Consider the following 26,244-nt stretch of genomic DNA (forward strand, 5'->3'; position numbering starts at 1 on the left):
GTCTGTGGTAGGATTCAGAGTGCTTTCTGAGACACTGGCCGGGGCCTCCCTTGCTAGCAAGTAAAAGATTTTCGTCTTGTTTTTGTCTTTAACGAGAATAGGTTTCTAAACCAGCGGGGCTTGTGGAAACAGACCCAACAAAGTCCATGATCCATAAGTTCATTCATGAGGGTGAACGCAATTGGAACCACTGGCTAGACCCTCTGTTGTTTGCAGTGTGGGAGGTGCCCCAGGCCTCCACGGGATTGTCTACCTTTGTTGTATGGCAGGAAGCCGTGGGGGGTGCTGGACATGATTAAAGAAAACTGGAAGGAAGCTCTAAGCTCCGCAAAAAGTGAAGTTCAATACATGCTGGACCTGAGAGCAAAGTTTCACACATTGGGAAGGGTCTCACGGGACAATTTGCTTCAGGCCCAGCAGCGTCAGCAGTGCCTGTACAACAGTGGGGCTAGACTCAGGCAATTTTCACCAGGAGACAAAGCGGTTGTATTGCTTCCTTCTTCCAGGTCCAAACTATTTGCCAAGTAGAAAGCACCAATTTGAAATGCAGCCTGGGATGACAGTGCGTTCACGACCCTGCAGGCTTACTGGACATAAAAGGCAAATAGTTCAGCGGGAGTAGACTGAAATGCTGAAGTTGGGAGTAATAGAAGAGACTCCCTACACAGCGTGTAGCCCCAGAACTATGTGTGAAGGAGGATAGGTCCATACAATTTTGTGTTGACTAGCGCAAGGTGAATGAGGTGTCACAGTTTGACGCGTACACAATGCTCCGGGTTAACAAGCTCCTGGACCGGTTGGGCACACCTCCAAGGGCTACTGGCAGATTCCCTTGTCTGCAGAGTCTAAGGAAAAAGCAACCTTCTTCACTCCATAGGGGTTGTACCAATTCGTTACACTTTCGTTCGGCTTGTTCGGAGCCCCGGCCACGTTCCAGCGCCTCATGGACTGGGCGCTGCGGCCGCACGCCTCATATGCTGCTGCCTACTTGGATGACGTGATCATCTATAGCGACACCTGGACGGAGCATGTGCAGCGGATGGCCACGGTCGGCGCCCCAAGATAAAAAAGAAGGTGAGACAGTTTCTGGGGCTGGCCTGCTATTACCACCGATTTATGCCGGAGTTTGCGGACCTGACCAGCCACTTAACTGACCTCACCCGGAAAGGTGCCCGAGATCTGGTCCAGTGAACGGAGCAGTGCCAGGCGGCTATGGGCAATTTGCAGTTTCCAATTAACCTAACCTAACCCCACTAACTCCATGTCTTTGGAGTTCAGTGGGAGGAAGCCGAAGTACCAGGAGAGAACCCAGGACAGAACCCCTGTAAACACATGCAAATTCCACAGAAAGAGCTCGGCCTGATAATGGATTGAAGTCATGACCTTCTTGCTGTGAGGCAACAGCTGTTAATGAGCTCAGAAACACAGGCCTACAGCTGGATTTGAAAAAGTACATTCAATAGAAGTACATTCAACAGAAAAAAATCAACAATCACAGCTGGATTCAAAGGCTTGGTTACCTGTGAGTATCTACAAGGGGATTCAAATATGAAGGAAACAAGAAGGTGGTGCATTAGAAAAACTGCTGCTTCAACTTTGTAAATTCAGCCAACCAAGTGATATCTCAGCGATATGGTAGGAGCTGACGTCTCCTTTCCATTATCAAGGCGTCCTTTGCTTAATGTGCTAAAGGAGTTACTCAAAGCTTCTTCACACTGCACTCTGACTCCTCTACATCACACATGTTGACCCAGCTGCTCAGTAACAGAAAACTGAGCCCTTACCATGATAACTCACCTCACTAACACATTAATCTCCTTCTTAGTTCAGCTCTCTGCTCTACACTGTTTCGGTGAAACTTTCAAATGTGCAACAATGGAAACTCAGAGCCACAGGAAGTCAGAGTGGAGCTGCAGCATCTCAAAGCAGAACAAACGGGCATGGGGGCCACACCTTGGCCCTCCCTCCACCTTTAATGCAGCTTAATCTCCAAGCACAAAGGCTGTTAGGATTAGAGGCTCCATAGCTCAGCCTGTAGAATGTGTCCATGTAGCAGAGCAAAGCCCCAACAGCAGCAGCCTGGCTTTAGTTTCAGCCCTTTGCTGCATGTCCACTCCTCAGTCTGTCTCCCTGTTTTCCTGTCTCTGTCTCACGGACAGGTTACAAGTGAGGAGGAGACGAGAAGGAAAAAAGCAGCAGTGGAAGAGGAAGAAAATGAAGATGAGGTGGAGATGAAGGAATGAGCAGAGAGTAAAGAGTCTGAAGAAGAGAAAATATGAGCGACATTGAACCACCATGGACAGACGCTGCTACATCTCGTCTTGTGAGCCCTGTGTTGGAAAGACTGGTCCAAAAAGTTACCAATGCCCTGGGTATTTTGAAGCTTTTTTTTTTTGTCTTGTGGTAAACGCAAACTGGTGTGGTTCTAGTACGCGAATGATTTGTGGTATGAGGTTACTGAGGATGAGATAAAATCCTTTATCTCAACAGCTATTCAGTTCTTGTCTTGCTCAGTATCAGTGTGATTAAGGCCTTCATTGTGTGGCTGCTTCAACAGAAACCCCTTCCAAAGAGCCGTGAGTCACTCAAAGTAGAGAGACCTGTGCATGAACTGTGACCTTCAGTGCAGGGAAACGGGATTTGAGTCTGTTCAGACGCACACAATTTTAATACTGTAGAAGAGATATTTACTAAGCACAAATCACACTGTAAATAGTTTCTGATTTTATTTGTGCTAAATCATCTTCACTATAAACTAAACAATAATATTTCATTTTTCCTGTCATGATGCTCTCTCAGTTACTGTGATAAATTTCAAAAACATTTTTATGTTTTAACACAAAGCTGGTCTTGTGGTTTTAACTAATTGTTTTTAGTAATATATCCATAAAATATGAGTAGGTCCAAATCTTTATATATGCTCTAATAATGAATGTGATTTATAATCATTATTTATCTGAATGTTTTTATCATGTATGATATGGTCCCAAGCTCTGCAGCACATTTGAGATCAGGACTATCCACCATGCTGTGACAGCAGAGAAACACATGAAAATCTTCCAAATATCATCTAGAAATAGAAATCTGTCCACTGTGGGACATGTGAGGCTGACATTAATATGTCTTAAAGTGGGAGATGAAGAAATGATTCCAGGGCCCAAATCATGGAGACAAACATCAATCCACACTTCACTTTGTTTCATGTCTCTAAAGTGGGAATATTTCAGTGTGATGAACAAACGGCCTCCAACAAATAAAGCTGATTTTCTTTTCCTGTCTTTTCTCCAGCGGCCTCAGCTTCTTCCTCTTTCCCCTGTCTTCTTCTGCAGACGCTCCTCTGTAGCTTCAAGCTGTTTCTCTTTACAAGGAGAGCTACAAACCTTTGCATCCAGCCACAAACACCCCATGGGCTCCTCTGGATCATCACACTCATCATTTTCACAATAAAGGCCTCATATTTATGGCTGCTCCACCCTGACATGTGACAACATCCAAATGACTGGATCAAAGTGTTTGAATGATCTCAGCAGCTTTAAAACTATTGATGTTTATACATTTACATTGATTTGGACTAAACTAACAAAACTATTGATTTGATCCAAACTCAAATCATGCCAGAGGCTTTTATTTTGAAGTAAAGTTGCTCTGCCTGACATTTTTGGCTTTTAGAACAAAACATGAAAGGATTTATTTTATTTAAATGAACTGAAAATGGATTCAAACTAAACGCTTCTAGAAAATAAACTCCTACATGACCTCTGACCTTTGACCTGTATCTACAGCACTGACCTCTGACTTTCAGCTCCACTTGCTTCTTCAGCAGGATGTTTCCCTCCCTGCTGTAGACAGTGCAGGTGTAGGTGGAGTTGTCTCCATCTGTGGGGTGTTTCAAGGTCAGACTGAGGTCTCCAGTTTTCAGCAGGTCTTCATTCATCTTCGTTCGGTCTCTGTAAGCCTGGTGCTGTTCTTCAGGCTGGTCAGAGCCGTTCTCATACACGTGGACCTTCCTGTTGTTTTTGTCCTTCCACTCCACTTTAGCGTCTTCAGGCAGGTGAAGTGTGGTGTTGAAGGGCAGCTGGACAGACTCCACCCCTGAATTCACCTCCACCTGGGGGACTGAGAGGACAACAAAGCACAACATGAGCTTGGATGGAGACATTTGTGTTGACTCTAACAGGCTGAATGCTGCTGCTTCACTGGGAGCTCACTGTTAGATAGAAAGTGGTCAGTGTGAAGAGGAGACGCAGCAGAAAGATGAAGACTGACAGGAAGAAAGCAGTGAACAGACTGTTGGAGCTGCTGTTAGTGGGACAGGACTTTATTCAGTCTCTGAGGACCAGATTTGACTTGATAGAGAATAGAATGCCTTTATTGTCACTATACAGTTGTACAATGAGATACAGAGCATCTCCTACTCAGTGCAAACATGCTGGGGGGGGGGCACAGTTCTGCAGCGCGATATACATATGGATAGTATTAACAGAGGGAAAAGATATACATATACAGTGGCTTGCAAAAGTATTCGGCCCCCTTGAACTTTTCCACATTTTGTCACATTACAGCCACAAACATGAATCAATTTTATTGGAATTCCAGGTGAAAGACCAATACAAAGTGGTGTACACGTGAGAAGTGGAACGAAAATCATACATGATTCCAAACATTTTTTACAAATAAATTACTGAAAAGTGGGGTGTGTGTAATTATTCAGCCCCCTGAGTCAATACTTTGTAGAACCACCTGTGGTGGGGCGTGGTCTGCGGTGCCGTGCAGGGAGGGCGGACGCACCTGCACGGCATCCTTAATCACGCCCGCCTAGTTAAAAACACGGGGACTCAGGGGTTGTGGGTTGTTGTGGTGTGATGTTAAATCATTAAAATGGCTCTAAATGATGATCTTTGGTCCCGCCGTGCCTTATTCACGCCACACCACCTTTTGCTGCAATTACAGCTGCCAGTCTTTTAGCCTTCTTGACGACTGCTGAGATGTTGTCTGTCCAGGAGATGTCAGCAGAGATGAGGACACCAAGGAACCGGAAGGTGTGGACCCTCTCAGCTGAGCTGTAGTCCACGAAGAGCATTCGGACGTAGCTCTGCCGCTGCTCTAGGTCACTCAGCACAGCATGGATGGCTGTGGCGATGGCGTCTTCTGTGGATCTGTTTGCGCGGTATGCAAACTGGTGGGGGTCGAATTCTGGGGGGAGGTAATCCTTGATGTGCTGAAGGAGTAGTCTCTCAAAGCATTTCATGATTACCGGTGTGAGGGCCACAGGGCGGTAATCATTCAGGCGCTGGTGTGCGCATGCTCTTAGTACCTTGCCAGGTACTCCGTCTGGACTGGCCGCCTTCCTGGGGTTCACTGCTAGGAGCACACGTCTGACATCGCGCTCCGTTACAGTGAGTGAAGCAATGCAGGAACCAGGTGAGGGTGAGGATGAGGATGGGAGCAGGGCTGAGGCAGATGAGTGCTGCTGTTGTGATGTTTCAAAGCGGGCTGTCAATGGAAAATTGTACTGTACTTAGTAGTCAGCATAATCTTTTAATGATATAAGTTTGCATATGGTAGAATACTGCATGTAATCATTTGTGTTTAGAAGTATATAGTTGTTGGCATATTGAAAGAATGTCTCATCCTAGGAGGTCTGTAACAATTTTGTGTGCATTCCAGGGTGTTCTGGCATTCACACCCACATCCTGGGAGCATGGGAAAGGACATACCTTGTCTTATTGTTTTACGGTAGGATTAACGTAGCTATGTCAGTTTTAGTCTAAGTGCCTTTTTTACATATAGATGAACTGTTGGATTTTCCAGACCAGCAGGTTAAGGGAAGTCGTTTATGGGGTCACACTCTGACACACACACACACACACACACACACACACACACACACACACATACATGTACACCTCCACATTCCAATGTTTGGAACAAACGCTCACTGAAGAGTATAAATAGAGACCAGGGCAGTCTCAGAGCGCGTGTCACAGAGCCCTGCTCTGTGCTGCCCTTGTATACAAGTAAAACTGTGTTTCTCCTCTCTGATTCTCAACTGAAGAAGTGTTTTAGAATAAATCTCCTGACACAGGCGATTAAGCTCTTTATTTCCTCTGCCAGCTGCACACTCAGGTTTTCTGTTTTCGCAGTGCTGCCTCTGTGGTTGATGATGTCTTGCATTCCCTGCCACACCTCTCGTGTGTTGTTGCTGGACAGGTGGGACTCGATGTTTCTTTTGTGGTCTGACTTGGCTTTTTTAATCCCCCTTTTCAGGTCAGCTCGAGCAGGCCTGTACAGAGCTCTGTCATCTGACCTGAAGGCGGCATCGCGGGCTTTGAGGAGTGAGCGGACCTCGCTGGTCATCCAGGGTTTTTGGTTTGGGAAAACCCGAATGCTTTTGTCCACAGTAACATTTGCAGTACAGAACTTGATGTATTCCAGTACTGATCCTGTGAAAGATGAAGCAGAGAAACCGGGTCTGAACAGATCCGGTAGACCTAAACGTGTATAGAGATCTTCAACGCACACCTCCGGCAGAGCTTCAACAGCATTCCAAAGGAGACTGGGGACATTGAGTCCGAATGGACCATGTTCAGCATCACCAAAGCCAAACCTGCTGCATTGAGCTGCGGCCGCAAGGTGGTTGGTGCCTGTCGTGGTGGTATTCCCCGAACCAATTGGTGGACACCAGAGGTGAAGGGAGCCACAAGGCTGAAGAAGGAGTCCTATTGGGCTTGGTTAGCCTGTGGGACTTCGGAGGCAGCTGACAGGTACCAGCATGCCAAGCGGAATGTGGCTCTGGCAGTGGCTGAAGCAAAAACTCGGGTGTGGGAGGAGTTCGGAGAGACCATGGAAAAAGACTTTCGGACTGCCTCGAAGAGATTCTGGCAAACTGGCAGGTGTCTCAGGAGTGGAAAGCGGTGCTACCTGTACTGTGTATAGTGCTGGCGGTGCGCTGCTGACTTCGACTGAGAAAATTGTTGGGCGGTGGAAGGAATACTTCGAGGACCTCCTGACATGTCTTCCAAGGAGGAAGCAGAGTCTGGGGAAGACGGGGGATGACTCGCCAATTTCCGGGAGCGAGGTCACTGAGGTAGTTAAACAACTCCTTGGTGGCAGAGCCCCTGGTGTGGATGAGGTCCGCAAGGAAACATGAAGGTGGTGCATTAGAAAAACTGCTGCTTTCAAGTGCAGAGCAACAAACTATTTGAACTGATCCAACTTTATTAACACAGACAAAGATTTGTGGATCAGCTGCTGTTTGCTGCTATAGATATAATCCAGCTGATGTGGGAGAACTACATGTGACACTTTGATGCAGCCATGAATCTGACTGATTTCTTTCCATTTTCAAAGGTTGATGCATCAGTTAAAGTCCTTAAAAAGCTCAGAAATAAAGAGAAAGGTTGGTTAAAGCAAAGAGAGGCACTGGCAGCATTTAAGACACTAAACAAGAGAAACAGATCAGAGAACATCAGACTGAATAAGTGGAATAAAGTGAAACAGAGAACTAACGCTCCCTAAGAATGGAGCTGTCAGAGGAAGAGAGCAGCAAACTGAAAGTCTCTGTTAGCTGCAGAGCTCTGAAACTTCACACAGCTTTGGATGATAACATGGAGAAAGGATGTGGAGATTTTCACAGTTCTGCTAGAAATCATCTTCTAGTTATTGTGACTCAGATATGACTGATTATAGATGAGGACCAAAGAAGGTTTTTACTGAGATTTGAACTGACTTAGCTTAGCCTGTGTTTTAGCCACATGCTAAACAAACACATGTTCAGAAACTAGAAGATGTTACCTTTCAGATGAAGTCTCACACATGAACTTTGCTCCTACAGTTCATCTGCTGAAGCTTTTACATTTGGCTGGAAATCAAATAAAAACCAAAACAGCCACAAACATCAGACATGCTAACACTGTAACATTATTGGATGGAGCCCACTGAGACTGAACCACCATCACTGACCTCTGACCTTTGACCTGTATCTACAGCACTGACCTCTGACTTTCAGCTCCACTTGTTTCTCCATCAGGGTGTTTTCCTCCCTGCTGTAGACGGTGCAGGTGTAGGTGGAGTTGTCTCCATCTGTGGGGTATTTCAGGGTCAGACTGAGGTCTCCAGGTTCCAGGACCTTCCTCTTCATCTTCGTTCGGTCTCTGTAATCCTCATGTTGTTCTTCAGGCTGGTCAGAGCCGTTCTCATACACGTGGACCTTCCTGTTGTTTCCATCCTTCCACTCCACTTTAGCATCTTTAGGCAGGCAAACTGTGGCTTTGCAGATCAGCTGGACAGACTCCACCCCTGAATCCACCCCCACCCAGGGGACTGAGAGGACAACAAAGCACAACATGAGCTGTAGTGAAGGTTACTAATGTTCTCCTTATGACCTGTTACAGTGGACTTATTTCTGTGCTTGTCCTGTTAGACCTCAGTGTAGACACAACATTTACTACAAACACTAGAACACACCAGAGTTAATAAAGGAAATTCACTGCAGTGGTTTGAATCATATCTGATAGATTCCAGTTTGTTCATGTACATGAGGAGTTTTCTTCACACACAAAAAATGATTCATAGATTTATCAATGATACCATTTAAATCAATCAGTTACAGGTTTGTGGATGACGTCTAATTTCCTGCTTCTAAATTCTTCACATTGATCCTGGACCTGTATATAAAAATAAATTATATAGATTTATTTTTAAACTAACATGTCCATATTGGTGAGTTTTCAAATGATATCAGTGACCACTGTGTGATCCTTGCAGTAAGACAATTAAAGCCTCCAAAATCCTCAAATAGTTTTTAACCAAGATTTTAAGAATTTCTGTGAACAAACTTTCTTTCATGATTTCTGGGACTACAGCTGGAATAGAATCCACCTCATTACTGATGTAGAGCTGGCATGGAAATGTCATCCTCCATGTCCATCCTCCTCAGACAAAGAGATGCTGTCTGGGATCAGGCCACAGAAGCTAAATCTGAGGCAGACTGAGTTTTAAACAGCTCAGAAATCGTTTAACCTTCTCAATTAAAAAGGCCAAATCAGAATTCTTGCACTGAAAAAACACTAAACATCTTAATGATCCTAAAAAGCTCTGGAAAATAATAAAATCTTATTATGGGGACATACATACCAAAATGCCAGATTTTGTTTTAAAAGACTCATGTACTTTAATACAATGTGACATTTTAAACCTCCTTAATAAACATCTCGTTTCTTCAAGGTCTTTATTTGAATCTTTACATCAGATTTCAAACTGCTTAATGAACAGGAGGCTCTCTGTAACCACTCATACTCAGTCTGTGTTTCAGGCCTTCAGCTTTTCCACAGGACTTTAAATCTGTTGAATCCAAATAAATCTGCAGGACTAAATCAACTTGATCCTTATCTTCTTAATAAGATGTTATAGCAGAACTGTTAACTTGAGGTCGCTGAAATTGTGTGTTTAGTAAAAGTTTAAAGAAATCCAACTAAAAAATGTTCTAGACAAAAATCAAAGTCTTTCCCAGCATCAGTCAGGATTCAGAAAACAATACAATAACGTCCGCAGTTAAAGTGCTGAACGACATCATTGATGAGCTGCTCTTTGTTTTGGCTTATTGAAGGTTTTTCACACAGTTGCCAATTTAATAAACAGACTAAACAATGTTGGTCTCTCTGTAAATGCTGTAAGTTTGTTTTTTTAACTCATCAGCTACAACTCAGTGTGTCCACGTTGCTTTACATTAGGAACCCTGTTCTTTCTCTGTAAATAAATAACTTCATCTTTATGCAGATGACAGATTGTTCATCTCCTTCAGTAGAACAAATCTCTGAAGTCTTTGATGTTGTTCAGTCCCATTTAACTTAAGCTGGTGTTAAATGCAGACAAATCCAAGTTTATGTTACTCTCAAACAGCAAAGAGTTGTTATCTACATTTCCTAAAATCAAAACCACACAAGGGGCTGAAACTGCAATGGTCACATCTTATCTTGGTATCGTTAAAAGATCAGAATTTGACATTTAAAGCTCACATTGAAAGGGTTGAGTCCAAGCTGAAATTTTGGGCATAAATCTTATTTCTTCTCCAATGAGGAAAAACCTTATCTGTCAGGGTCCTGGGTCTCCTGACCCAGCGTTTTTAGTTCTTTGTGATTTTTGTATTATTGAACTTGTGTGATTTATTCTATGGTTTCTAGTTTTGATCCCTTGCCCTTCATGTCTCTCTTTGTCCCCTCTGTTCTGTGTAAGTCTGTGTCTGCATGTTTGAGTTTCCCTCTGTGTCTTTTGGTTCGTCGAGTCCTCTGCCTTATGGTTTGTCTCTGTGTTTCTTAGTTGCTGTCTCCACCGTGTCAAGTTCGCGTCTCTGTGTCATACTTCCTGTTTTACTTTGAAGGTCTGTGTCTTATGTGAATGTGTTCAGTTTACGGTTCCTTGTCTCGTCAGTTCTGATTTCCCCCAGCTGTGCTCTCCTTCTGTGTCTCATTCCCCTCATTACTTCCCAGTGTATTTAAACTCTGTGTTTCTCTGAGTCAGTGTTGCGTCGTACCCTCAACAAGCTGTGTGTTTTCCCTCCATATTTCCAGTGTTTTGTCTCCAGCTCCAGTTTAGTATTTCTGCTCCAGTGTTTTAGTCCTCCAGCGTTTTTGTTTGTCTTTTGGTGAGTTTAGTTTAGTAAGAGGTTTTTCCCAGCAATAAAGCTGCACTTTAAGTTGTACTTCGGTGTCTGAGTCCTGCATTTTGGATCCACCACTCCTGCTTGCCTGCCTGCCACACAGCCAACCATGACATTATCTCTGACTTTTTTATGTTTATTGGATGAGAGTGATCTGCACCAATCCTGTAGCTAAATAGGTTGGATGCTGTCCATTATTGTGCTTTATGTTTATTGCTGGATAGACTGTTCTCTGTATGTTGATGCTAAATGTTCATCTCTGTATATCTAAAGACTTTATGTATAAATCCCTGTTTGGGCTGATCTGAAGGAGGTTTTCTGACTTCTGGAACAAACCTGGAAGTTTCTCTTCAGCTCTCTGTATCAGCTGTTTTGTAACTCTCAACTCTTTCAGCTTCTGGAACAAGTTTGTGTGAGCCGCAGTCAAGGAGCCACCAGAGGACACCTGCTGACCATCGGCATTATGGGTAGTGTAGTAGGAGAGACTCACCTGACATGAAATAGTGCCGGAAATGAAATAAAAGACCTCCAGAAACCACAAGAAGAACCAGGAGAACCAGGAGAGCTTTGGCCCAGGATGGAAACCGTTCTGTGGAGAAACACAAAGAACAACATGACCTTTGACCTCTGACCGAATGAATTTAATGAATAGGCCTTACTTTACTCATAAAGCTAACATGGTTATTCCGACAGTGGTAAAATAATAATTTTTTTAGCTGAGTGATGTCAGATTTGTCTACAGCAGGTGTTTGTTGCTGACTGTCAGAATTAATAATTTAAGATTTATTTATGCTTAGAAAATATTTAATCATTTGTATGCTGATAAAATCATATCCTTATTAGGTCTCATAAGATTCTGTGTGCACTTGTGTACCATGAGATGAGAGGAAGCAGTCTCAACGTTATAATTCTATTATAGCTTTTGAAACCAGACTGTTCCGTTTTCTTAAAAGTTCGAGAGTTCACACCTTTAAACGTGTATTTGAGACACGACCTATTGCAAGTTCCTGTTCTTATAGTTTAGCAAGCGCTTGCTTCTGCTTTTCTGCATACAGTTTAAGTTCATTGAAAGGTCGTATGTCTATTAGAGCTGCCACGATTTAGTCGACTATCAAAATCGTCGACGACTGATTTAATAGTCGACGTGTCGTTTGAAGCTTTGTATCACAAAAGACGCAGGAATACTGTAAGTAGTAGGATTTAAGAGTGTAATAATGGACTGAAACAGAAGATGGCAGCACTGCATGTACAAGGATGCCAGCTGCCGTTAAACCCCGAAGAAGAAGTAGCTGTGTCCCAGAATTCATAGCACAGCCCAGCTCAGTTTCCAACAATGGCGGCAGCTAGTTAGTTTTAATATTACTCTTATTATTCTTTCTGGGTCACAAAATAAACGTTTAACATATTTTCAGGCGCGAATGTAACTGTGTAAACCTCAAATATCTGCTCAGTTTATCAAGACACCACATATTTTCAAAAGCGCTCCGACGTTTTCGGAGACGTCTGTTACCACCTAGCTCGATAGCTAGCCGGGGGCAAGGCTCACTAGAGCCCGTAAGAACATCGGACTCCCGGCAAATCGTTTTCAAACCCACCGCCGTCTTTCGCTACTCAGGTTAAACATATATAGATAACTTAAAAATGTTATTGTTTGGCTTTTTTTTAGTATTTTATTTGTTCCTGAGTAAATCGGTTTGGCTGAGATTAAAGTTATAGTTTTTACACAGCTGAATAAACGTCAAGCAGACAACTGGTTATCAGAAGTGTGAGATGATTAGTCGACAAATCGCAAAAATAATCGGTGACTAGTCGACTATGAAAATAATCGTTTGTGGCAGCCCTAATGTCTATATATAGTATGGCTGGAAATACACCCACATGCACCCACATACACTTACACACACAGAATACAGACACTGATGTTGTTCAGATATGCTTGTTCAGATATGCTATCCTTAAAACTGTCACGTGGTTAACTGAATTATGTGTAACCTCTGTTGTCAATAAAAGAGTGAGGCGGACGCAGAGGAGTTGGAGTTGCTTGGACAGGTAAGTGACAGCAATGCTCTCCAATGCTCCCCTTGCAAGTAAAATGTACACTGGTGTCTGTGTGGTTGCTTTCAGTACCAGGTTCTGTTTACCAGCAGGGTTGACTTAAACCCAACACTGACCTTTGACCTGCAGCTGTACATCACTCCTACTCAGTTCACGTTCATGTTCTCTGACGGAGCAGGTGTAGGTGGCGCTGTCAGACAGTTGGAGGTTGGTCAGGTTCAGGCTGAGGTCTCCAGTATCCAGAGCATCAGTCTTCATGGATGTTCGGCCGCTGTAAACGCTGGTTTTGATGTTTCAGTTCGTCTCCTTGAACCTGAAGCTGGTGGACGGTTGGAGGGACTGAGGTCGGAGCGACTCCACACCACTGACGGGTTGTCTAGTAGAAAAGTGTTGAACTGACAGTACAGCAGGATGAACGAGTCCCCCTCATACAGCTCCACAGCCAAGGCATGCTGGGAAACTGAGGACACACAGACAGAGACTCCATGAGTCACTTTGAGGTAAAGATCAAGTTAAGATACTTTTACAGAAACCAGGAGACAGAACGACAGAAACCTTCAACATTTTGACACAGATAACACAGATAAAAAAGGAACTGGCAGGAAAAGCTGATGTGAGCAGGGCTCTAGACTAACTTTTTGCTGTTGTTGCACTGGTGCGCCTAAGAAAAAAAGAAAGATGTTAAGTCAAATTGTTCAATGTGTCATTGTATTTCTTAAATTTGTGAAGTCTTGGTTCAAACTATAGGATCAAGACGTTCCTTTGTTCCTGACCACCTCTCCAGCCACTCTGGTGCTGGGGGAGGTTTTCTTGCACATACATACACACACACACATAGTGCCTTGTCTTTGTAATCAAGGGGGGTTTTACGGTGGGAGGTGCTTGTGCTGTGATGTGTATTGTAACAGTTTGTCAATAAAAAGGCTACGAGGACAGCTGCTCTTTGAAGGATTTGGGCTAGAGACAGGTGAGGAGCGTGAGCTCCAAGAGCTGGTTCTCACCAAAAATCCCTTGTTAGCGAGTAAAAGACCGGCTGAAGATGTTCTGTCTTGTTTTCCATTCTTCATGAGGAATAAGTCTCTAAACTAGCGGGGCATGTGGAACACAGACCCAACAAAAGAAAAAAAAGTTAGGCGTACCCAAATTTTTCAACCACACTGCTTAACACCGCAATTTTATATGTGCACTTTTTTTTTCTTTTTTTTTTGGGGGGGGGGGGGGATTGCTGTCCATACACACACTATTCATATGTAAATGATTAACTAACATCTTGTCAACACAAAGGTTTTTTTTTTTATTTGTAGCACATTTCTACAAGAAAGATAAGTTACTGAAAAAGTGCTTGTGCTTGAAGTGCTTTGGGACTCTTTGGTAATATTGTTGACTATGTTAAACTTAATAATCATCTTGGCCTCACTGATTTCTATAACCCATTCGATTCCGATTCACAAGGTCCCGATTTCATTTGATTCAGTTTTGAGTAAGACAGTCAGAAATATTACAATTCTGATCATTTATCAGTACTGACACTGTGAGACTTCATCAGAGGTGTGAACATCACAGCAGCAGTTACTTTGTGTCAAAGTAACTGAGGATAAAACACAGAAAAACGTGAAGGAAATTTTCCTGGCCTGACTTTTTATAGCAGACAAACTTAAAAATATTCTGCAATACTGCATAATTTTAAAAAATTATACATTTCTTCAGTATTGAACAGCTGAAATTAGGCTTTTTTTGTCCAAGATGTGATGTACACTGCTTTCATGTTATATATGTATCAATCTATCAATCGTTTGTTGTAAGATTCAGATAAGTGAGACATTTTAAATAAGAATAAGAAAGAAAAGTATTTCTTTGTGCCCCCCTTTCCCTGTTAATGCCCTACCTGCCCCCCCGGAAAAACTTTCCTAGACCCGCCCCTGCACAGTTACCAGCTGTCAGCTACATAGAAAAGGATCCTGGTGTTATTTGTCTCTCAGAAACAGTTCATAACTTCAACTCATTCATGTCACCTAAAAGGTAAACCTGTTTCTCCATCACCTGTTCAGCTCTGATGATTCAGTAAGGACATCTCCTGGTTTCATCTTCATGTTTCCCTCTCACCAGATAACCAAATCGATATCATGACCAGCAGCTTTTACAGCTGTGGCTCCAGCAAACATCAGCTGATACTAGAAAGTAATATTTAATAAATTCTAACAACAGCTGATCAAGCTTAAACGTGCTGCTGTTGTTTAACGCGACATCCGCTGGTTTCCTCTTTCTGGCGCAAAGTGGGAGATAAACAAACAAGAGAGAAAAGCCGATCAGCTGATCATTGATCAGTTTCATGATTGAAGTAGAAACAGGAGAGGGAGGGGGAGAGAATGAGAGGAGACGAGGCAGCTGCAACATAAAGATGCAGAATAAATACAGCTTTGTGTGTTTTTTTTTGTTTGTTTTTTTTTCATTGTAGCTGAAGTCCGGGACAAACTGTTCCTTTTCACCTCAATACGAAACACGTAATATTTTCTCTGAATACAGAACGATTCTCTTTTTTACAGGATGGTTGGCAACTCTAATCATTAACCTTATGAACAAAATAAAGTTCAACATCAGTAACATCATAGCACCCACCCAGCTGTATAGAAACTCCATCATGCTAGCTAGGACCCAGCACGAAAAAGGCAGCATAACGAAAATAAACTACACACATGGTTTATATCTGACCCAGATAGACTGCAGGTCATAACTTCTTACCTGAAGTTCAGTTCACCTGACACTCTCATCCACCTGCTGGCCTCCACCACTTGCTAATGTTATTGAATCTGTGGAAGTTCCGTGATAGCCACCACATGAAGTAACGAATAACGAGCCTATCTAAATCCCAGTAACGACTAACGCGTTCCTGATTTTGGCATAATAACTAGTTACCGTGCTCGTTACCACAATAATAACGTAGTTACTGTAACGTGTTACTAAATAATGCATTAGTCCCTACACTTTTGATAAGCGAATGAATAATGCAGAAAACAGAGATTTGAGACAACTACAGGACCACGGCCAATCATAGAGGTCCCGCCCCTGGCTATCTCTGATTGGGACATACGACAGGGGCATGATGTGTGTCAGTTGTTGACCACAAGGAGATGTTCAGAGATGCGGAGACTTTTTTTTTTCTTTTTTACTGGAACAGTGCGACCAAGGATTTTTTTTTTTTTAGTCACAGCATTGAAAAATTTGGTCACATTTGTAACCAAACAGAGCTCAGGGTCAAAGGTCATACAAAGTCTCTGAGTGGAAGACCTGATATTAGAGGACAGATTTTCAAGATTTTTTCTAAATTAAAGATTTGAGGCGACTGAAAGAGCTCACACCTGAAATCAGTGAGGTGAACGAAGTTTGTGAATCTGATCTATTTAACATCAGATTCAGATTACATCTTTGTTGCTGCCATCAGTGCAACATACAGCTGTGTATCATCCACATACCAATGGAAATAACACAGTATTTACATCTGAGCTGATTGAAGTAGAGGGAGAATAAAATGGGACTAAGAACTGAGCCCTGATGAACTCCACATGAGAGAGAGGCTGAGGATGAGGAGGATCCTCCCATAACTACAGAAAAGGATCTGACTGATAACGAGGAGAGTAACCAGGAAGGATATCATGATGGACCACATCAGAGCCAGAACTGAGATCCAGAAAAGTCAGCAGAGATCAGAGCTGTTTCTGTGCTGTGGGAAACAAACCTGAGAGATTTCTAGAAATATTTCTGCTGTTCATGTGAAGGATTAACTGAGAAGCAGCAGACTTTTCAAAGTTTAAGATAAAGATGAGCTCAGACAGGATCCAGGAGGTCTTATCACCTGGAATAAAATCCTGGGGTTGTTCATCTTTCCCCCAGTTCCTCTCAGTTCTTCTGCTTTGTGTTTTTATATCTCTGCTGTGATCACTGAGCCATGGAGGGCATTATATTTCTGATGTTTCAATTTCAAAGGGGAGATGCCATCAAGCACAGATTTCCATGTACATATTGAAATGATCTAAGAGTCCCTGAGATCAGGGCTATGAGGGCAGAGACAGCTAAGAAGCTGCTGCTGACTTTGAGTTTAGAGGCTGAGATGGATGCAGGTTTGTGAGCAGGAACAGAAGCAGGGATGGAAGATAAGATCCTCGTGACCACAGACAAGAACATCAAGTATGTCAACATTATTCAGAGAGATGCCAGAGAACAGCACACGCTCAGGTCACTGCAGAGTTTCACCTGCAGATAAAAATGTTTGACCTCCATCAAAGGAAAATCAGCAGGACTGTGATGTTACAGCATTTTTATAAGTGCACTTTCATTTAAGCTGAAAACATTTGAGTTTGTCAAAGGGCCAAAATAACAGGAACACAACCAGACTGGTGTAAATTCAGCTCACACAGACTCTTTGTGTTCACTACATGCAGACCAGCTGTGCTCAAATGCAGTTACAGCTCATTTAGAGGCAGGAATATCCTGCTATGTCCCTGTTAGGACCTGCTTCTTTGACTGCTCACCACTCAAACAGCTTCATGACATTAGCAGTAAGAGCAGATGTGGATCCACAGCAAACATGTATGTTGGTCAGAATCAATGAAAGAAGCTCAGAAAGCTCTTCAGTAAAACCAGTGTTAGAAATGAAACACACAGCACAGCATGCTGGGTAATTACAAGGACACAGGGGGATTTCTGAAAACTGGACAAACTGCCCAAAATACGTTGAGAGAGACGTTTCAGGGATTTTGAGTCAGTCTGTGCTCCAGATGGGTTAATCGTTAATCACGCTAGTCACGATGATGGCGTTAACGCGTTAACGCGTTAACACTGACAGCCCTAATTATTATATTCTTTTTTTTTTGCCTGTCCTGCTTCTGCTTCTTATTACACGTAATGGTCTGGTCTGTGTTTGATATGTGACTCACTTATATATTTCTTATTGTTTTAATCCACAGCTCAGACTGTTCTTTTAAATTAAACCAATTGTTTCCTCCTCTTGCTGTCAGTGTGGTTACTGAACATGAACTCTGATCTCTGAGTGACAGCACCACAGACTGAATACCAGGATAAATCGAATCAAATCAAATCACTTTTATTGTCACATCACATGTGGAGGTACACTGGTACAGTACATGCGAGTGAAATTCTTGTGTGCGAGCTTCACAAGCAACAGAGGTGTGCAAAAATACAATACCATAAGAACAAGCAATATATATATATATAACAAATTGACCTAATGTTTTATATGGTTTTTGAATGTATTATTATATTCTTTTTTTTTCTTTTTTTTTGCCTGTCTTGTCCGGCAGTGTAGCTGGACAGGACAAGACAAGAAGGAAAATTATTGTCTGAAGGCCAAAAAAAATGACCAACAGAATTATTTTCCCGAGTGCAGCATTACTCATTTTGCTATAATGGCAGTCATATTTTATTAGAAATTTATCAGGATTTTTTATTTTGAGTTATTCCTGTCAGAACAGAAAAGAGCGTCTGAAGAAAACAAAAAGAAAGAAATTGGTGAAGAAGATTACAGAAGGAGAGGGAGAGAAAAAAACACTGAGGATAAATGATAATATTGAATTGTTGCTGAGCAGCACACAGGACTAAATTATATGTTTAGAGGCAGCAGCCAACCAAGATAGTGTGTGTCTGTGAGTATGTGTGTGTGCACCTGTGTGTGTATCGCGCTTGTGTTCACAAGCTTTTACCATGTAACTGTCTAATAGTGGGTATGTGGAGCCATAGCCCCGCCCCCCCAGGAGATGAAGCAGGCATGGAGGAGATGCAGGCCCCAGACATCTAGATGCCCCCAGAGGTACGAGAGTCTAAAGAGGCTCACCGCAGGTTTAATCGCACTACCTACTCAGAAAAGACCAAAGCAGACCCCTGGATGGGGGTCAGCCAGCAGACACAGTGCAGAAGCCCCAGAGTGCCCGGCGACGTGCCTGCAGGCTCCACCGGCTATGCCAGAGCAGACCACGCACCAGGCCCAGAGTCCTTAGACTCAAGGGCCGCCCGACACCCCAGCAGCGAGAGCCAAGGGGGCCAGGCCACACCAAGCAGATGCTGTGAGTGACTCAGTACTGGTGGACCTTCCACCAGTGTAAAAAACTAACTTGATTATATAAAATTCCCTAATGCACCAAAGGCCAAATAGATCATATATATAGTTATCCATGAGTAAATAATTGTTGAGAATACATTTTTAAAACTTAAATGAAGCTGGGACTCAAACAGCAGAACATTGTTTCTACCACATTTGTCTTTTTTAATTCCTTGAATTTAATTGTATCTTTAAAAAATATATTCATTATTATTATTATAATAATTATTATTATTATTATCACAACAAATGAAGAAGCTTCTCGGATGAGAGATGAAACGCCTTCAAGGAAATTTAAAGAAGTCCAGAGTTTTTCTTTCCAAGCTCCTTAGACTACAGAACCTTCACAGACATTCCTTCCAGAATTATATTATTATTATGCTTTCTTTCATATTTATGCCTTTCAGTGTTTTTATTTAATTGTTCTCCTGGTTTACTAAGTTGTTTTGACATTTCTGTTAAGCCTGGAGCTTAGAGACAGATTTACATTTCCAAATATCACTGTGGGCGTTTATCAATATGCGTACTTGTGCGTACTTGCGTTCTCGTGTACTCGTGATACGTCATCAGTCGGAGACCAAGTACTGTTCCAATTCGAAGTACGCATCAAGCCGAGAACGCGAAAAAGTCCCGGATGTGTTCTCGATCCGCCCGTTTTATCGAGCATGCATCGGTGTAGACTTGGGACAGCTATATATCCCAGAATGTATTTCGTCCAAAACTCAACAGCGGACTCCCGGCACATCGTTTTCAACTTGGCTGTGATTAAAGTTAAGCTTCATAACATGTTACTCACAGTGAAATTAAGAGGGGACGGCTGTAAAAACTCCGGACCTGTGACATCATCACGTACGCAGGTGTTCCAATTGTACTTATCGCGAGTCCGTGCTCGCGTTCTCGGCGGGTACGTACTCACCGAGAACGCGAGTACGTACTCGCGTACTTGGGCATTGATAAACGGCCTGTGTTTGTTTCCGGGGTTGTTGTCCCTTTGATCAGGTGCACCTGTGCTGTGTTTAGTGCGGAGAAACGGAGCTCAGTGGGCTGAATGAGCTCGGCTCAGACCGGAAACAGCGCAGACACGAGGCTACTTTAGCATGGTTAGCTAGCTCTGCCATACCGGAAGTGTCCAATCTGTGACTACAAAGTCCACAGTCTCTTAGTCTGGTCTGTTTCTAACCTTCCCTCATACTTTTACTATTAAAGCCTCATCATTAAATCTGTATTTCCAACACTGTGTGAATTTCCATGACGTCAGAGGCGCGAGCTGCACCTGAGTGTAACACTTCCGGTCACAGAGGACTGTCTGCGGAGCTGCTGCAGGTTAAACACAGACTTTCTTACCGTTCATGAGGAGCAGGAACACCACCAGCGTCTTCATCCTCCTTTAAAAACAACTCAAACCGACACAAAGTCCCGTTAAATCCTCTGCTGACCCAACGAACCCACACCTGGACACACCGGCAGCTCCCAAACACGCCCACGCACAAAGTTTACTTTCTGTTTAACAGGAAGTCTCCGTGTGTCGCAGATATCAGATAATAAAATGTGTGTGAAGTAGATTTTAAATAAAACGTATAAATGTGGCACATGAACACAAACAGCTGGATCATTGTGGTCTGACAGGCCTGTTAAAGAAAGTCTGAGGCTCAGTGATGTTTGTGGGAATAGTTCATGGAGCTGTGATCACCTTCATGCAGGAAGTGAACTTTGTTATGGTGAAATTATAAAAAATATTTACATTTATAATATGTTTTATAAAAATAAAACATTATTATAATTATTATATTATAATTTAAATCTTCAGCCTTTATAGTGATGAGAGAGTTAAACTGAACGCATCCTGTTAAAATCTGATTCATGAGGCAGTAATAAGATCTGCCACAGATTAATAACATAATCTGAGTTATGGCATAGCTTTAATAAATTACAGTCGTATCATAACCTGTCATTAACTTTCACTTAAGTCATAACCTTCATAAATTTGAGATCTGACTTTTATAAATGTGAAGTGCAGGACAGAGTCACACATTTTTCTGCTGGGTGAAAATGTTTTACATGTTCAGTTGTGAAGTCCTACCTCAGTGACATGAAAGGCTGTAAAGTTACCACAGTGCAAACTAACATTTTCACTCAAACGTTCAAGTTTTGTGATGCAGAAATGTTTAAATATTTTCTCTGCTTGATTCTGATCTGCTGCTAATTTCTGCTCACACTGCTGTAATTTCACAGACACACACGAAGAACACCGATCGATCGATCAATCACATTCATTTCTCTTTGATCTGAGACAAACTGCAGTGATTTCCATGTGTCCTTCATCAGGCTGTGGGAAGCTTTAATGTTTGAATGGATCAGTTTAAACGTGCACCCTCAGAAATAATCACACATTTTACTTTCATCTTCTTCACAGAACAACCTTCATGTTAAGCAGCTGTTACTGAGAAGCTGTTTGTACCTGTTTGGATTGTTTACAGCTGATTTTAGTCCAGTTTGTTGTTTCTAACATTAAAACCTTTCAAGGTTAAAAAGCTGGAATATTTCTTGAGTTCTGACACTGATTAGTGAAACAGTCTGAATAAGAAGCATTAAAGAGGGCAGCAGCAGCTCTGACCTGTGTGTCTGTGTCAAACATGGAGCTCCACAGCCCACAGTGGTGCTTGAAATTAAAGTACATGTTTGCTATCGTGTGATCTCATTCTGTGTTTTAGGGTCACTTTTTAACCTTTATATCTGTTTGAAATCATGCTTCAGCTGCACATTAATGTGACCTCACAGCCATCTTCTAGCACTGATGTTAAATACTTCTACACGATTCTTTCTCCATGAGGATTGTTGTGATTTCTGTGCTGATCTTCGGTGTCACTGTAGATCATCCATGAGAGGACCTGCTGCTAAACTGCAGGAACGAGAATGTTGTTCAGGAAAACTGCTGCTTTTCAGAGTTACAGAAACATGAACCATCAGGTACAAACAAACTGAAACTATACCCAGAAACTTAATCTGAGAACTAAGAAACACTGCAGCTGAGAGACACGGAGGGAAACTAAACTGAGACTCTGACAAAGACAAAGGGGAGGACAGCAACTATATTTACACAGGAGGTAGAGACGGGTGGGAAAACGAGACACAGCTGAACAGAATCAGAACAGAGGAGACAAACATAAAACAGGAAGTGAGATAACTCCACAGGAAAACACAGACACATGAATAAACTCCACACAAGAGACTTGACACAGGAGGGAAAAACACTAAAGGAGGAATAAAGCTGAAGCAACTCAGAACTGAGAGCTAAATACACTAATGACTACATGAAGTTAATATCAATCTCTAAATATATTTAATATAATATATTTCATTTGGTTTGATCTGCAGCACTATTGTTGTGCTTCAGATTCGTGGCAGGAAACCTGAAGCTGATGGGTGGAGCTGCATCGTGGCTCTGATACATTGTAGTGGCACCACCTGTGTTTCTGCCCTTTCAGATGATGACCAATGTCTGCTGTAGTTACTTTTTTATATATAATTAATAATCCTGATGAGTGAAACTGTGTTTACAGTGTGATTTCTTTGGTACAGTCCTGAGAGATGTAGAAAATATTTCCTGCAGATTTGTAAAAACTCTGTTTCTCATGAAGAACTTTGTAAATGTAGAAGTGAAAGTGTTGTTTGATGTCTGAGTTTCCATCTTCAAACCCACAAAATACTTTGAGTATATTTAAGCAGTAAAAGTCTCAGTGATACAAGAAAGCTAAGCAACAGAGGCCAAATCTTTAAATACACATATTAATGATGTAATGAAACATGGATCACCTGTGATTCATTTTATTTGACTGTTAATTTTAAATCCAAAGGAGGGTTTGTGCATATGTTTAATTTGTGAAAAACAAAAAGCTGCTTGACCAAAAGTGTTTATTTAATAGATGTGTGAGTGTGGGAGACTTTGAGAAAGAGAGACTGTGAGTGTCTGTTGTCATGAAACGTACTTGAAAATGAGGGTGAGAGACTGTAACAGAGTGAGACTGAACCCCTCAGCACCCAGCAGAGCTCCCACCGTACACCAACGCTCCCCCTGTTAATAATCAGGTAACAACCAGTTAATAGAAAACGCTCTCCTCAGCAGCTCACAATCAGCAGATGATGGAGAATCTTCTGGTGTTCGTCCCTCCAGTCCAGTTCAGAGAGTTTGAATGTGTTTCTTTGAAATGTGTCTCAGGGTTTTCTTTGGTTTTTAAGCTGCTCTTGTCCACAATAATATGATATTTGCACATCTGATTATTGTTGCTGTGTATTTGTGATCCAAAGCTCAGAGACTTTTGTGTTTTTATTGATTCTCTTCTTGTTCAACTGAAATAACACATTCAGTGCATAGAAACATATTTCATCATACAGTATATCTGCAGTTGTGGGCGGGGTCGCACACAAAAACAGCCGAAGTGGGATTTAAAAACAGTCCAGCACAGGCTCGAGTTCAGAGTAGTGATGGGTCGTTCGCGAACGAAATGGCTCTTAGAGCCGGATCTTTGAAGTGAACGATGCGAGTCGGCCTCCTTATTGGGAGCCGTGGGTTTTGTTTTGTTTTTTCTTTCTCCTGCCCTCTCTTTCACTTTTTTTTCGCTTTATGCTGCAAGTCACCCTTGTGTTTGCGCTGAGCAGAGACGGCAAACAGGGCCTTGCGTTTGCGCCCCTCCCCCCTCTGCTCAGCACTGAGCTGAGGGGGCGGGGCGGTAGTTACACTCGCAACAGCAGTAGCACACAACAAGAGCAGGAGGGGAGAGGGAAAGAAAGAGAGCCGGGAGCAACAACAAGAGACAACACCGTCACATTGGAAAGGTACAGTAAAGAAAATGAGTGACACCAAGAAAAGAAGCAAAGCCTGGAACCACTTCAATCTTATTGACAAAACAAAGGCAGAGTGTAGAGTCTGCAAGAAAAGGAAATCATATAGAGCCGGCTCCACAAACAACATGCACAGGCACCTAAGAACTGTCCACCCATCAGTGCAATGGGAAGATAAAACGCAGTCAGTTGAGTGTGATATTAATATTTCTTTTTTTTTTCTTTTTTAACCTGTCCCGTTTGGTTCTTTTGGTTTATTGCAAAGTGCTTGTTCTACATCTAGCCAAGGTTCATCTAAGAGGGTATGTTTTTGCCATCCTGGGATAAACTGAAGCCTGTTGGCTAAGAAGTAGTGCTGAAAGTTAGGTAGTTCTAATCCTCCTTTATCCTTGGTCTTTTGTAGTGTTTTTAAGCTTATACGTGGGGGCTTATTTTTCCAAAGGAATTTGGACATATATGAATCTAGAGATCTGAACCAATCTTGCGGCGGTTTAGTTGGGATCATTGAGAATAAATAATTTATTTTTGGTAATACCATCATTTTTATAGCGGCAACCCTTCCCATGAGTGATATGGGTAGACATTTCCACCTAGCCAGATCACCTTCTACTTTCTTTAAAAGTGGGATATGGTTTAATTTAGTTAGATCTGCAAGCTTGGGAGAAACATTAATACCTAAATATTTTATATTTCCCGATTGCAGTGGAGTAGAAGAGGAATTATGGAAGGAGCAATTAATCAGAAGGACTGTAGATTTTGACCAGTTAATTGAGTAATCTGATATTCTTGCAAAAGAGTTTATCAGTTCAATCACCCCAGAGATATTGGTTTGTGAATTTTGGAGAAAGAGTAACACATCATCCGCATAAAGGCTGATTTTATGTTCCACGTTCTTGCATTTTATGCCCTTAATTACTGAATTCTGTCTAATTGCTGCTGCTAGTGGTTCGATAAAAATTGCAAACAGTGAAGGGGAGAGTGGGCATCCCTGCCTGGTCCCCCTCAGGAGACAGAAGCTGGAGGATGTCTGGTCATTTGTTCTGACACAAGCTGTTGGGTAATTATATAATAATTTTAACCAGTTGATGAAAGAAGATCCAAAACCAAATTTATGTAAAGTTGCAAATAGAAATTTCCAGTTAACTCTGTCAAACGCTTTTTCTGCATCTAAAGAAAATATTGTAGTTTCAAGATTTTTACTGTATGAGTAGTCTATCAAATTAAGTAATCTACGTGTATTTGTTGATGAGTGCCTACCTTTTATGAAACCAGTTTGGTCAGGATGAATTAAGAGGGGGGTTATTTTCTCTAGTCTCTTCGAGAGAGCTTTGCAGATTATTTTAAGGTCTACATTTATAAGGGATATTGGACGATAGCTTGAGGGATATACAGGGTCTTTGCCTGGTTTTAGCAGGAGATTAATGTTTGCAGAATTCATATTTGATGGAAGTCTGCCATTTTCTTTGATTTCCAACAACGTTCTGTAAAAAACTGGTGCTAGAATCGTCCAGAATTCTTTGTAGAATTCTGCAGGAAAGCCGTCTGGACCTGGAGCCTTATTATTGGGCATACTTATCAGGGCTTCCTGGAGTTCACCTGATGTCAGTGGTGAATCCAATGCCATTGCTTGAGAGTCTAATAATTTTGGGGAGAGTTATGTTGTCTAAAAACTGATCAATTTCCTTTTTAGATGGGTTTATTTGTGGTGAATACAACTTTTTATAGAAATCCCTGAAAATGTTGTTTATTTGTTTCGGTTCATATATTGTGTTCCCAGATGAATCTTGAACAGCACATATAGTTGTTTTTTCTTTATTTATTTTTAGCTGGTTTGCTAGAAATTGACCGGATTTATTACTATGTCAATAATTTTGTAAGCGTAGTCTTTGTACTAAGAATTTTGTTTTTTTATCAATTATCTCATTTAATTCTAGTTTTGTTTTGCGTATTTTGTTCAATGTTTCCTGATCTTGGTCGGACGCATAGGCTTCTTCTAGTGATTTGATGGTTTTTTCTAATTCCTGAATATTTTTGTTTTCTTTTTTCTTTTTATGTGATGAGAAAGAAATTATTTTACCTCTCATCACAGCTTTCCCTGCTTCCCATAAAACAGAAGCTGATGTTCCGGGAGTGTCATTAAAGTCTAAATATGAAGTCCACTCTTTTTTAAAATATTTAATAAAGTCTTCATCTTTAAGCAGTGATGTATTAAATCTCCAGTTTTTATTTGGCGTAGTATTATTCTTGTGCATTAGTGTTAAAGATACAGGAGCATGATCGCTGACAGCTATAGGATGAATCTCAGTGTCTGAAATGTCACTCAGCAGTGAGCTGCTGACCAAAAAATAATCCAGACGAGAGTAGGAGTGATGGACATGTGAGAAGAAAGAATATTCCTTACTGTTGGGGTGGAGGGAGCGCCATGCATCGCAAAGACCAAAGTCACTCATATACTGTTTGATTATATTTGTGGACTGCCAATTACGCTGAGTTCCTGCTGTATTGAGCCTATCCATTTCTTCATTTAGTCCAAGGTTGAAGTCGCCTCCAAGAACAAGTGTGCCATCTAAGTGTTCAGAGAGTG

General features: G+C 41.9%; 1 protein-coding gene and 1 long non-coding RNA gene across 2 annotated transcripts; both read right to left on the reverse strand.

Annotated features, from left to right (window-relative positions):
• Positions 1-3,789: 3,789 nt before the first annotated feature.
• Positions 3,790-8,347, reverse strand: LOC135932382 (uncharacterized; the record flags this gene model as incomplete). The annotated part of the gene is made up of 2 exons (XM_065469854.1): positions 7,996-8,347; positions 3,790-4,116 (listed from the first exon to the last, which is right to left on the reverse strand). Coding segments are annotated over exons 1-2 (679 nt in total), but the record flags the coding sequence as incomplete, so codon positions are not given.
• A 2,701-nt stretch (positions 8,348-11,048) lies between these two features.
• Positions 11,049-20,301, reverse strand: LOC134623414 (uncharacterized). Its single transcript, XR_010093322.1, has 3 exons — positions 20,166-20,301; positions 12,829-13,172; positions 11,049-11,246 (listed from the first exon to the last, which is right to left on the reverse strand). It is a non-coding gene; the product is annotated as an uncharacterized LOC134623414 (long non-coding RNA).
• Between the last annotated feature and the right edge of the window lie 5,943 nt (positions 20,302-26,244).

The sequence above is a fragment of the Pelmatolapia mariae genome, unplaced genomic scaffold (assembly GCF_036321145.2).
Source record: "Pelmatolapia mariae isolate MD_Pm_ZW unplaced genomic scaffold, Pm_UMD_F_2 NODE_ptg000637l+_length_27126_cov_1, whole genome shotgun sequence".
NCBI classification, from domain to species: domain Eukaryota; kingdom Metazoa; phylum Chordata; class Actinopteri; order Cichliformes; family Cichlidae; genus Pelmatolapia; species Pelmatolapia mariae.